At 51.6% G+C, this 11,482-nt stretch overlaps 1 protein-coding gene and 1 long non-coding RNA gene across 2 annotated transcripts; one reads left to right on the top strand and one right to left on the bottom strand.

The window, feature by feature from the left end:
* Positions 1–6,107, bottom strand: CATIP (ciliogenesis associated TTC17 interacting protein). Its single transcript, XM_033859761.2, has 10 exons — positions 5,971–6,107; positions 5,702–5,794; positions 5,089–5,289; positions 4,731–4,786; positions 4,475–4,561; positions 4,117–4,284; positions 2,080–2,204; positions 1,025–1,101; positions 601–689; positions 1–381 (listed from the first exon to the last, which is right to left on the bottom strand). Exons 1-10 carry the CDS (start codon positions 5,993–5,995, stop codon positions 142–144), a joined length of 1,161 nt encoding a protein of 386 aa, XP_033715652.1. The 5' UTR covers positions 5,996–6,107; the 3' UTR covers positions 1–141.
* LOC109550532 (uncharacterized) lies at positions 5,729–10,875 on the top strand. Its single transcript, XR_002177050.2, has 2 exons — positions 5,729–6,151; positions 10,714–10,875. It is a non-coding gene; the product is annotated as an uncharacterized lncRNA (long non-coding RNA).
* Positions 10,876–11,482: the final 607 nt, after the last annotated feature.

Consider the following 11,482-nt stretch of genomic DNA (forward strand, 5'->3'; position numbering starts at 1 on the left):
TTATTCCCATTAAAACCGCAGGCAGGAAAGCGCGCCTCCCGGGTGCCTCCCGCCCGCGTGCCGCCCCAGCCCAGTCCGGATGCCTTGTCTTCCTGCCTCGCCCCGGCCAGCTGGGCCCCGGGGGAACGCCTTGCTGCCCGCCTAGCCCTCCTCGCCCTCGAGGCCCTCCGGCTCCAGCTCGTGGAAGGGGCAGGGCCGGTTGGAGGAGCGCAAGGACGGAGTGGGCGGGCGTCGCATCGCAAAGGGGCCGAAGTACTCGGCGGCGAAGGTGACCACATCGGCCGGCTGGTGTAGCAGCAGGAAGAGCAGGAAGTCGGAGATGAGCGCCTGGGCCTCGGGGTGCTGCCGCAGATAGCTGTTGTGGCTGAGACGGAGCTCCTCCTGGAGGGGTCCGAGCCTGAGCAGGACCCGGGACTCCCGCGTCCCAGGAGCTCCCCTCCCCTTCGCCCCGTGGAGGGCTTAGGGACGCTGGAGTCCCCTAGCCCCTAGGGATGATGCATTTCAACCGGGCAGAAAAAGTGATCAGTAAGGGTGGAGTGTACGCCCTGGGCAGGGGGATGGGGGGATGGGGACCTCAGGCTGGCTGCAGCCCCTCCTCACCTTCCGGTCCACGAACTTCGAGTAGAGCTCCATGTCCTCCTCCCACACCAGGGGTTTCTTCTCAAACACTGGCTGAGGCTCAATATCATCTGGGGGTGGGTGCGGGTGGGAGGAAGGCTGCGTGCCTATTCCGACCCCAGAACCTTCCTCAGATACAGAGGGATGCCCAAGAACACCAGTTCTGGGCAGGCTCAGGTAAAACCCCAGGGTTCTGGCCATATGGGCGAAGTTGCTGGAGGGGGTTCCCAGCAAAATGATCGTCCCTGAATTGCCTTGGAGACAGGGGCTGGAGAGCAAAACTTCTCCATCTCATCCCGGGCTCCGATCCGGGGCCATGGCACACTCAATCCACCCATGCACCCTGGAAGGCTCCAGGTTTCCTCACCTCGCCTTCACTCTCCCACCAGCCAGGGGCTTCACTCACCCACCTCCCTCAAGGTGGGCACCTTGGTGATCATGCAGCACCCCGGGGAGCCCACCTGGATCCTCTTGGCCAGGTGCCTGGAGTGCAACAAAGAAGAAGGTGTGAGTCTTCCTAGACCAGCCCACTCCTTTGAAGGGTGTTCTGGGGGCCTCCCTTTACTGCTGTCCCCCTCCTCCCCTCCTCCACTTGTCTTTGAGTTCCAGGGTCCTGTTCATTTCTAGATCCCCAGATAATGTCCCCTGCTTTTCAAACTGGGGACTCTTCCTACCCTGGAGATGTGTGCACGTGTGCAAGACTAAATTTAGAGGTGTGAGCGCTAAAGGAATCACAAGGGAATTCCCTGGCAGTCCAGTGGTTAGGACTCCGAGCTTTCACTGCCAAGAACCCGGCTTCAATCCTGGTCAGGGAACTAAAATCCTACAAGCCATGGGGCGTAGCCAAAAAAATTTAAAAAAATAAAAAGAATCACGAGCCTCCTGCTATGTGATACTCAAAATAGAAACAAGTTAAATTATGAAATAAGGAAAGCCCACAACGTTCTGATTACTTTTTTTTTTTTCTACTATAGTGATTCTGTCAATACCTCTTTGGAAATTTCAAGAAACAAATGCTTCTCCCCCTCCCGAATTTTCTCAGGATTTGGTGCCCGCACTTTTCTGGCGACAGCTTGGCAGTGTGCTGGGGTGCTTCTCCCAGCCTGCTGATTTTATCAAGTGCTGAGCTGTTCAGACTTGGGTGTTTTTCAATTTTACACCCACACCCGTGGCAGCTGCTTTAGCGACGCCTTAGGCCCTGTGGAGTTGACCTTGACTTCCTCAGCCATTCAGGGCTCTTCGGTGAGGTTTGGGAGGCATTGTGAAGACCGGGAGAATGAATGCATATATGCAAAAGGGTGAATGAGTGGAGAAAGCAGGGGCACTCAGACCTCCACAGCAAGTCTTCCTGGTGGTGTCCCCAGAAACAGGACTCTCCCTTTGTCCCGACCCAGCCCAGGAGGTTGAGCTCCCATGCTTGTCCTCAGTACTGCCCCTTTTGCCCCACCGTCAGTAGCTCACCCATCAGAGAGCAGGTAAAACTGGCAGGACACGGGGATGCCCTCTTCCGAGTGTACAGTCTGCTCCACAATGAACGCTTCCACCTGCTGATGGCCCACCTGGATCGTCTGGGAGCCCAGGCCTTGCTGGCAGCAACCAAAATGAAGGGAGGGAGGTGAGGTGGATTCCCACCGGGGCCTCCCCACACATCTCACCCTGGCCCTTCTCTCCAGGTTATAGCTTCACTGCTTGTTCACCAGTGATAAGCAGCCCTTGGCTGTCCAGACCCTTAGGCGCCCCAAGATTTGAGATGCACCCCCAGGTTAAGTTGGGGTTTTCTCTTAGAGAGTCAGCTCCACCCTGCTCCTGCCCCAACCCGTCCCCATGCCAGCTTCATGACCAAGTGCTTCTAGTTGGCAGATTCTGTAATAGGGATGACCAAGTAGGTGTGAGTGTGGGCTAGGGCGGAGGCTGGGCTATTTGTGGGGAGGAGGTAGTGGGACGCTGAGGAGGGACTAGACTGAGATTTATGGCTGCCTCAGGCCCGTGCAAGCTGCCCATTGTAATTGAAATTTAAATTCCTGGGGACTTCCCTGGTGGTGCAGTGGTTAAGAATCTGCCTGCCAATGCAGGGGACAGGGGTTCGAGCCCTGGTCCCGGAAGATCCCACATGCCGCGGAGCAACTAAGCCCGTCTGCCACGACTACTGAGCCTCTGCTCTAGAGCCTGCGAGCCACAACTACTGAGCCCGCGTGCCACAACTACTGAAGCTCACACACCTAGAGCCTGTGCTCCGCAACAAGAGAAGCCCGCGCACCACAGCAGAGTAGCCCCAGCTTGCCGCAACTAGAGCAAGCCCGCGTGCAGCAACGAAGACCCAGTACAGCCAAAATAAATAAATAATTAGAAAAAAAATAAATCCCTGTTACAGCTACAGCAACAGGGAGAAAACTGCTAACATAAGAAAAACATTTCAAAGAAAATTGGGGGGAAATGGTATGTGCCTCTTTGTATCAAACATGTTGCTGTTTGTCATGTTTGTGATAGAAAAGACAAGAGTGTCATTTACGAAGTTGGTCAAATCAGCCCCCAAAGTGTGTGTTCAGAGGCATGCTTCAAAATCACATATTACAGGAAGTCCTAGGTAGGTTGATGATGAAAGTTTAGCCAAAATAAGAGAAAAATAAGAAACACCCTTAAGGGTTGAGACATAATAAAATAATTTTTAAGTGCAGTTGGAGATGTTGCATTTCCTGATCTTAAAAAAAATATGTCTTGGGCTTCCCTGGTGGCGCATTGGTTGAGAGCCCGCCTGCCAATGCAGGGGACACGGGTTCGTGCCCCGGTCCGGGAAGATCCCACATGCCGCAGAGCAGTTGGGCCCGTGAGCCATGGCTACTGAGCCTGCGCGTCTGGAGCCTGTGCTCCGCAAGGGGAGAGAGGCCACAACAGTGAGCGGCCCGCGTACTGCAAAAAAAAAAAAAAAGAAAGAAAGAAAGAAAAAATATATATATGTCTTTAAAAGTGGGCCCTGTGGGGCTTCCCTGGCGGCTCAGTGGTTGAGAGTCTGCCTGCCGATGCAGGGGACGTGGGTTCGTGCCCTGGTCCGGGAAGATCCCACATGCCGTGGGGCGGCTAGGCCCGTGAGCCATGGCCACTGAGCCTGCGCGTCCGGAGCCTGTGCTCCACAACGGGAGAGGCCACAGCAGTGAGAGGCCCGTGTACCGCAAAAAAAAAAAAAAAAAAAAAAAAAAAAAAGTGGCCCCTACGATGTTTATTTTTCCTGGACTGACTTTTGTGCAAAAAGCGTTGCTTTCTTCCACTGCTCCCAGCTTTTGGTCCTTCTCACTCACGCCACTTGCCTCACACTTGGTCCTCCCTCTAACAAATGCGGTCTTGCTTTCTCCTGCTCTTGGAAGTCTCACCCCCACGCCCTAGGTTTATCCCCACTCCACCCCCTCTTCCACTCCACAGAGGTGTCTTTTCTCCCAACTCAGCATTCTCCTTGCCCCTTCTAGTTCACCCCAGACCAATTCCCCACCCAGGGAAACCCCTCACGTAAGTGGAATAGCAGAGTTTGCCCTCGGTGTCCAAGGCCAGGAAACGGGCGTTGCTGGGCACTGTCTGCCTCCAGGCCATCACCCTCAGCAACACCAGGTTGGCAGCCTGGGAGACGAAGCCCGCAATGGAGTGCCAGGGGAAGAAAGTCACTTCGGTCTTCACTTCCTGTTCAGGACAAATCTGGGTCAGGGACCTTGAGCCAGGAAATGGAGGGAGGTTGTGCAAGACAGGTGTTGAGCATATGGTCCAGTCCATATGGTCCCTAGTCCAGGCTCCTGGCCTGACACCATCTGTCCCCTGTTCCTGGTTCCAAAGAGGATGTAGAGTATGGCTCCCACATGGCTCTCATCCTTACCTCACCCTCCTTGATGATTCTGGTCATGGCCAGCTGATCATCCTGCTTCAGCAAACTCATCTTCCGTTCCATGGGGAGGGCGTGGAACTAAGGGCCAGAGCATGGAGGGGAGAACCAGGGACTCACGGGATCGTATATACGAGCGAGATCCCCCAGAGGTCGCCTTGTCGTTTCTCCTTCATAAATGAGAAAACTGAGGGGAAATTTGGATAGAAAACTTTCCATATGTGGTCAAGGCTGGGGCCCCAGGAGGTACCTTGATGAACTCCTTATTATGTTGTTCCACAACCTCCAGTTTCCACGAGAGATAGCCTGTGGGGAGGAGGTGAACACTGCTGTCACCGGAGACAAGGCTGGAGTTTGCAGGAAGGGAGGCGGTGGCCCGGGCTGGAGGACTCAGATGTAGGGTGGTCCGAGGGAAAAACTAAGGCTGTGATTAACTTCCCTGTCACCCCCCCACCCCCGTGTCCCACGCACTCTCTTTGCCTCGTTCTAGTACCAAGGGGAAGTCAAAGCGTTGGTCCTGAGTGAAGGTCCTGGGAGTTGGGGGGTGGGAGGGGGAGGGCAGTGGAGGAAGGGTGGGGGTAGAGGGTGTCAGGCAGCAGGAACTCTACCCAGAATGGAGTTTCCGCAGGGTATTTTGTCCATGGAGCTGCGGCTAAAGGCATGCACAAATGGGAAGTACTCCGTGACACCAAACTGGTCTTTGTATTTCCCTCTCTGCACCTCAATGGTCAGCTCTCCCTGAGGCTCCCCTGTGTCGGAGACCATGACCAGAGTCTCCGAGAAGAATAGCGTCAGCAGCTCCTCTTGCCCTGGGTGCGTGAGGGTCCCGTGGGGACAGTTAAAGCCCCAGCTCCAGCTCCTAGGTCTCAACTTTCGGACCGCCCACCCCCCCCCCCGCCCCGGCCACCAGTGCGCCCACAGTCTCCACCCACTCCCTCCTCATCCCACGTCCCCCAGGTGGCCCCTGCGTCCCCTCCATTGGCCTCTACAGCAGTCAGCAGGTGAAGGCTCCCCCACCCCAATCCCCACCAGTCCCTACCCACACTGTGTCCCTGGGGTCTTCCCTTGAAGAATATCAACTAACGGGCCTCACACCCTTTGTGAGTCCCAGGAGAATCAAGGCTGAGAGAGGGGGTGGCCAGGTCTGGGCTTTCTCTCCTCCCTCCCGTCCGTACTTTTGCCCCTCCCCCCCCACCCCGCCCCGCCACTGCCCAGGCTCACGGAGGGAGTTGAGGAAGTTGACGGCTTCAGCATTGGCCTCTGTGGGTGGCAGACTCTCTTGGGCTGAGGGCTGGTGATCCTTGGCTTTGAAGCCTAGGGAGGGAGGAGAGGTTGAGACGGCAGATGGCGGACCCTGGGAAGAAGGACAGGGGTGGGGCAGGGGTCCCAAGAGCAAGATCCTCCAAGGCCACCCCAGGGTGGATGATGAGGGAGAAGATGCTCCACCCCTTTCCAGGTCCCCACTCCAAATTCCTCAGCTCTCTTCTCACCTTTGGATTGAACTTTGGAAGACATGCTGCCTCCTGCTACCCAGTTTGTAACCAGCTGTCTCCATGGCAACTGGGAGCTAGCTACCGCCTCTTAAAGGGCCATCAACCCATTTCACTAAACACCCAGACCTTGGAAGAATTGGTAGGAACTGTGGCTTCTGCGACTCAGCCCAAGCCTGAGGTATTGTCCAGCAGAGGGAGCGTTTGACATTCTTAGGAGGCAGGGGGGATGACATGGATCATTAGAATGACCTTACAAGTGTACTTTGAAGTTCAATTCTTACTGGGATTGTAAGTAGGACCAAAATATTTTTTTAAAAACCTTAAATTTTACTATATTTATATGTTTACGTTTCTTAGATTGCATTAAAAGTACTTGGGAAGCTGGTTTGTCAATTTATTAAAAAATTCTTTTAGAGAATTATTTTTACTTATTTTTCCCAGTCAATCGCTTTTGACAATTGCAATTGCCACTGGGCAGTCCAGTGGTTAAGACTCTGCGCTTCCACCGCAGGAGGCAAGGGCTTGATCCCTGGTCGAGGAACTAAGATTCCGCATGCTGCATGGCGAGGCCAAAAAAACCCAATCAATTGCTTTTAAAAAGGAAGTAGAATATATAGAATGAATAAATATGGCATAAACATATTTATGGCAGTTTTAATTTTGTAAAGAGAACCAATTATTAATTAAAGCCCCCTTAAAAGTTAGTAATAACATTAGATAGATTTATGATTAGAATGATATGACTAAGTTGAACTTAAAAGTTTTTAAAATGCTTATGTTTTAAAATTTGCATTTTAAGAAATTGAGTTCTAATTTTTTTTAAATTTATTTATTTTATTTATTTTTATTTTTGGCTGTGTCGGGTCTTCGTTGCTGTGTTCAGGCTTTCTCTAGTTTTGGCGAGCAGGGGTTACTCTTAGTGTGGTGTGCAGGCTTCTCATTGCGGTGTCTTCTCTTGTGGAGCACAGGCTCTAGGCACGCAGGCTTCAGTGGTTGTGGCACTTGGGCTCAGTAGTTGTGGCTTGCGGGCTCTAGAGTACAAGCTCAGTAGTTGTGGCACACGGGCTTCGTTGCTCCGCGGCATGTGGGATCTTCCTGGACCAGGGCTCTAAACCGTGTACCCCTGCATTGGCAGGCAGATTCTTAACCACTGCGCCACCAAGGAAGCCCTGACTTCTAATTTTTAAAAGCCAAAATGAATTCTGCACGTGAACCACCGCCAGTGGCATTAAGAAAACTCACAACTAGGGCTTCTCTGGTGGCGCAGTGGTTGAGAGTCTGCCTGCCAATGCAGGGGACACGGGTTCGTGCCCTGGTCCGGGAAGATCCCACGTGCCGCGGAGCGGCTGGGCCCATGAGCCATGGCCGCTGAGCCTGCACGTCCGGAGCCTGTGCTCCGCAGCGGAAGAGGCCACAGCAGTGAGAGGTCCGCGTACCACAAAAAAAAAAAGAAGAAAACTCACAACTGCTTTGGGAAGTAGTCTGTTAGTTCCTCAAAATGCTAAATGTGGAGTTACTATATGACTTAGCAATTCCACTCTGGGGTATATACCCAAGAGAATTGAAAGCATCTGTCCACATAAAAAACTTATACACAGATGTTCATAGCATCATTATTCAGAATAGTCAAAAAGTGGAACACCCATCTGTTCATCAACTGATGAATGGATAAACAAAACGTGGTGTATATATATATAATGGAATATTATTATTCAAGCATAAAAAGGAGTGAAGTACTGACATATGCTAGAATATGGTTGAACCTTGAAAATATGTTGAGTGAAAGGAGCCAGTCACAAAAGACCACATATTGTATGATTCCATTTATATGTGTAAATGTCCAGCACAGGCAAATCTATAGAGACAGAAAGTAGATCAGTGGTTGCTTGATGTGGGGGAAGGGTGGAGGCATGGAGGCAGGGAGTGGCATCCACTGGGGACAGGGTTTCTTTTGGGCATGCTGAAAATGTTCTAAACTTAGACTGTGCATATACTAAAACCCATTGAATTGTATACTTTAAAAGGGTGAATTTTGTGGTAGGTAAATTATATCTCAATAAAGTTAATAAAAAATAGATGCTTTAAATAAAATCTAAGAGAAGAAAGCAAACCGTTTTGCTTTCACATGTGAATTACATAAAGTTTAACAAAATCTTTTTGATTTGGACAAAGTTTAAAAAAGGACTCCGCGCTTCTACTGCAGGGGGCGCGGTTTAGATCACAGGTCTGGGAACTAAGGTTCCACATGGCTTATGGCCAAAAAAAACCAAGAAGCAAACTGCTCTTTTTTAGATGCTCTATAAGGGGTGCCCACATAGTCCCCCTCCTTACTGTGCCCCCCCCATCCCAGCTATTCCGGACTCCTGGCCTGAGGGAAAATTTGCTCCCTGAGCCCTCTACCCTTTAGAGTTTTCCTGTCACCCCTGGTCCCCCTCACCTCCCCTTGGTCAGGCTCCTCTAGCTGCATAGGACCCCCACCTGCCTATCCACACAGGCTCCCACCTCCTGGGAGCCCATGTTCTCAACTCTTTCACTCCCCCCAGATTCCTTCCTGCCTGATGCTGGCTGTTTCCTGCTAGCTGCTTAGAGGAGAAAGCATTTTGGAAAAGTGGATCACAGAAGGATCAACATCCAGTTGGTTGTCTATTTTTTTAACCATCTGGAAGAGATCTGTTAAGGACCCTTGTTACCATCCCCCCTTAGGGCCTGATACGCCAGGGGAAGGATGCTCTGGAGCGGTTGACGTACTAGCCGTGTGGCTGTGTTGGGCAGGTACGCTTTTCTGAGCCTGTGACATGGACAGCATGTTCCCTCCAGCAGCTGGGGTTGGCATCTATTGAACAACAACCATTACCGTAGAGAAGGTACCCTCTATGCTAAGGTCTGCAGGTAGTAAGTCACTTAATCCTCACAGTCAGCTTCTAAGGTGGTGTTAGCATCATCCTCATTGGACAGGTGAGAAGTGGAGGCACAGAAAAGTTCAGTAACTTGTCCGAGGTCACCCAGTTAATAAGTGGAAGGTGTGGACTCCAACCCAGATGGGCTGGCTTGAGTCCATGTTCTTAATCACTTTGCCCTACTGTCCCTGATAGACTAGCACTAAGTTTATTAATAACAGTGAGAGGAAAAAGAGGCTGCTGTTCACTGAACACCGTTGTGCATCTCATTTGGGTCTCCCAGCCACTCCAGAAGGAGGCTCGGTGACATGAGTCCCATGTCTGGAGTTACCCACGGAGTGTCAGAGTTTGTATTCAAATCCAGACCAGTGCAAGTCCTCTCTCTTTCTTCCACCTTGTCCTGCCTTCGGCCCAAGCTTAGGGTTTACTGACCATTAGGGTTAGCTTCCCACCTGCTTTCAAAGGCTCCATTTGTGGCCAGGGCCTGGGAGGACTAGGACAACCCCTCACCAACACACATATGTGGACACACAGGGCTCTTCTACAACTTATCCTGTTCTCTGTCCTTCCTGGGAACTTCTAAGGCTGCCCCTCCCTTTTTCCTTTTCTGTGATTTAGAAAAAAGAGAGAGACAGCCTGTGATTCAGGGAAAAACGAACTGCTTACAGGATTTTTTTAAAAAATAAATTTATTTATTTTATTTATTTATTTTTGGCTGCGTGGGGTCTTCATTGCTGCACGTGGGCTTTCTCTAGCTGCCGTGAGCGGGGGCTACTCTTTGTTGCTGTGCACAGGCTTCTCACCGCGGTGGCCTCTCCTGTTGTGGAGCATGGGCTCTAGGCGCACAGGCTTCAGTAGTTGTGTCACGCGGACTCTAGAGCGCAGGCTCAGTAGTTGTGGCGCACAGGCTTAGTTGCTCCGTGGCATGTGGGATGTTCCCGGACCAGGGCTCGAACCCGTGTCCCCTGCATTGGCAGGCAGATTCTTAACCACTGCGTCACCAGGGAAGCCCCAGGTTATTATTATTTTTCTAAATTAATTAATTAGTTTATTTTTGGCTGCCTTGGGTCTTCCTTGCTGTACATGGGATTTCTCTAGTTGAGGCGAGCAGGGGCTACTCTTTGTTGTGGTGCACGGGCTTCTCATTGCGGTGCCTTCTCTTGTTGCGGAGCACGGGCTACATCTAGGCACACGGGCTTCAGTAGTTGCAGCACGCCGGCTCAGTAGTTGTGACGTACAGGCTTAGTTGCTCCGCGGCATGTGAGATCTTCCCGGACCGGGGCACGAACCCGTGTCCCCTGCATCGGCAGGCGGACTCTCAACCACTGCGCCACCAGGGAAGCCCAACCCCCAGGTTATTTTTTAAACTACGTATTATTCAAACACCTTTGAGGCCATGTGTCTACCTCCATTTCTTCTCTATAATGAATTAGGGCACCAGAAATCACATGTAGCATTTTCCAAAGTGACTTCATATGCCTTTCTCGTCTAACTCTTCTAATAGCCTCCAAATAAGTGGCCTTGTTGGTGAAAGTTTATGAGTTTGCTGCCTTGCATCATTTCTGGTATCAGGCCCCCTATTCCTCTGGGGGACCTTTTCCCCACTCTCGGTGCACTGTGTTTCAGTTGGGTCTGACACTGCCTTTCCAGGTGTGGTCACGTGACCTAACCTGGCCAGTCAAAGAAGACCGTTCCCCTAACTCCTATGATTGGCTCAGCATTGGGCACATAATCCAAGCTGAACCAATGAAACTCAATCCCTGGGGCTATTAGAGGTTCTGCTATGTTTGATGAACTATAGCCCATAAATGTGGAACTTCTAGAGACTATCTTTCCATTACAGGGAGAAAGACTGACATAGAACGATATCAATATAGAAGAAAGCAGAGCTGAATGATGAAGATGCCTCTGGATCCCTGGATCCAGTCATGCCTGAATCACCATGACATAATCCTACACTTCTCAATTTCATGACCTGATAAATTTCCCTTTTGGTTTAAGCCCCTTTCGGCTGCGTGTTTGTCACTTGCACTTGAAAGGGTTATGTCTCATTCAACGTTGTCATCTCCACTGGAAGGTGAAGAAACTGAGGTCCGGAAAGTTACTTGCCCAAGGTCCTTGGATGTTGAGTAACAGAGCTGGGACTAGAACCCAGGTCTCTAAGGCCAGTTGTCACTCCTGCTGTTCTGCAAGCAAAGAATAGGTGTCCCGGTTATTGCTGGTCAGTGCTGGCTCCAGGAGAGACATGTGCCATTTTTCAGGACAGATGCTCCAGTGAGACGATCTGCCAAGGCCTTGGGAAAATGCTTCACCAAAAGCCCTAGAGAACCATTAGCAATTGTCCCTTGAAGCTGGGCATACCCAGAGTGACCTGGCCCTGGGGCTTGCCCAGTCACGAGACAATTACAGAGCACAGAGACTGCCCTTCTTCAGGAAGGTGAGGCCCACGGCTCCTTCCCTCACCCCCACCCCAGATGCAGCCCTGAGCCAGGATAGTGAGGACCAGTGCCAAGGTCCTTGGCTTGGGGTGAGGGGTGCCAAGAGGGGAGGCTGAGCTGTGGCCGGGGGGGCCCAGGAAATGTGGAGCTAAGCTGGTGCTTCCCAGTCTTCAG

Source organism: Tursiops truncatus, chromosome 7, assembly GCF_011762595.2.
Source record: "Tursiops truncatus isolate mTurTru1 chromosome 7, mTurTru1.mat.Y, whole genome shotgun sequence".
Classification (NCBI taxonomy): Eukaryota; Metazoa; Chordata; class Mammalia; order Artiodactyla; family Delphinidae; genus Tursiops; species Tursiops truncatus.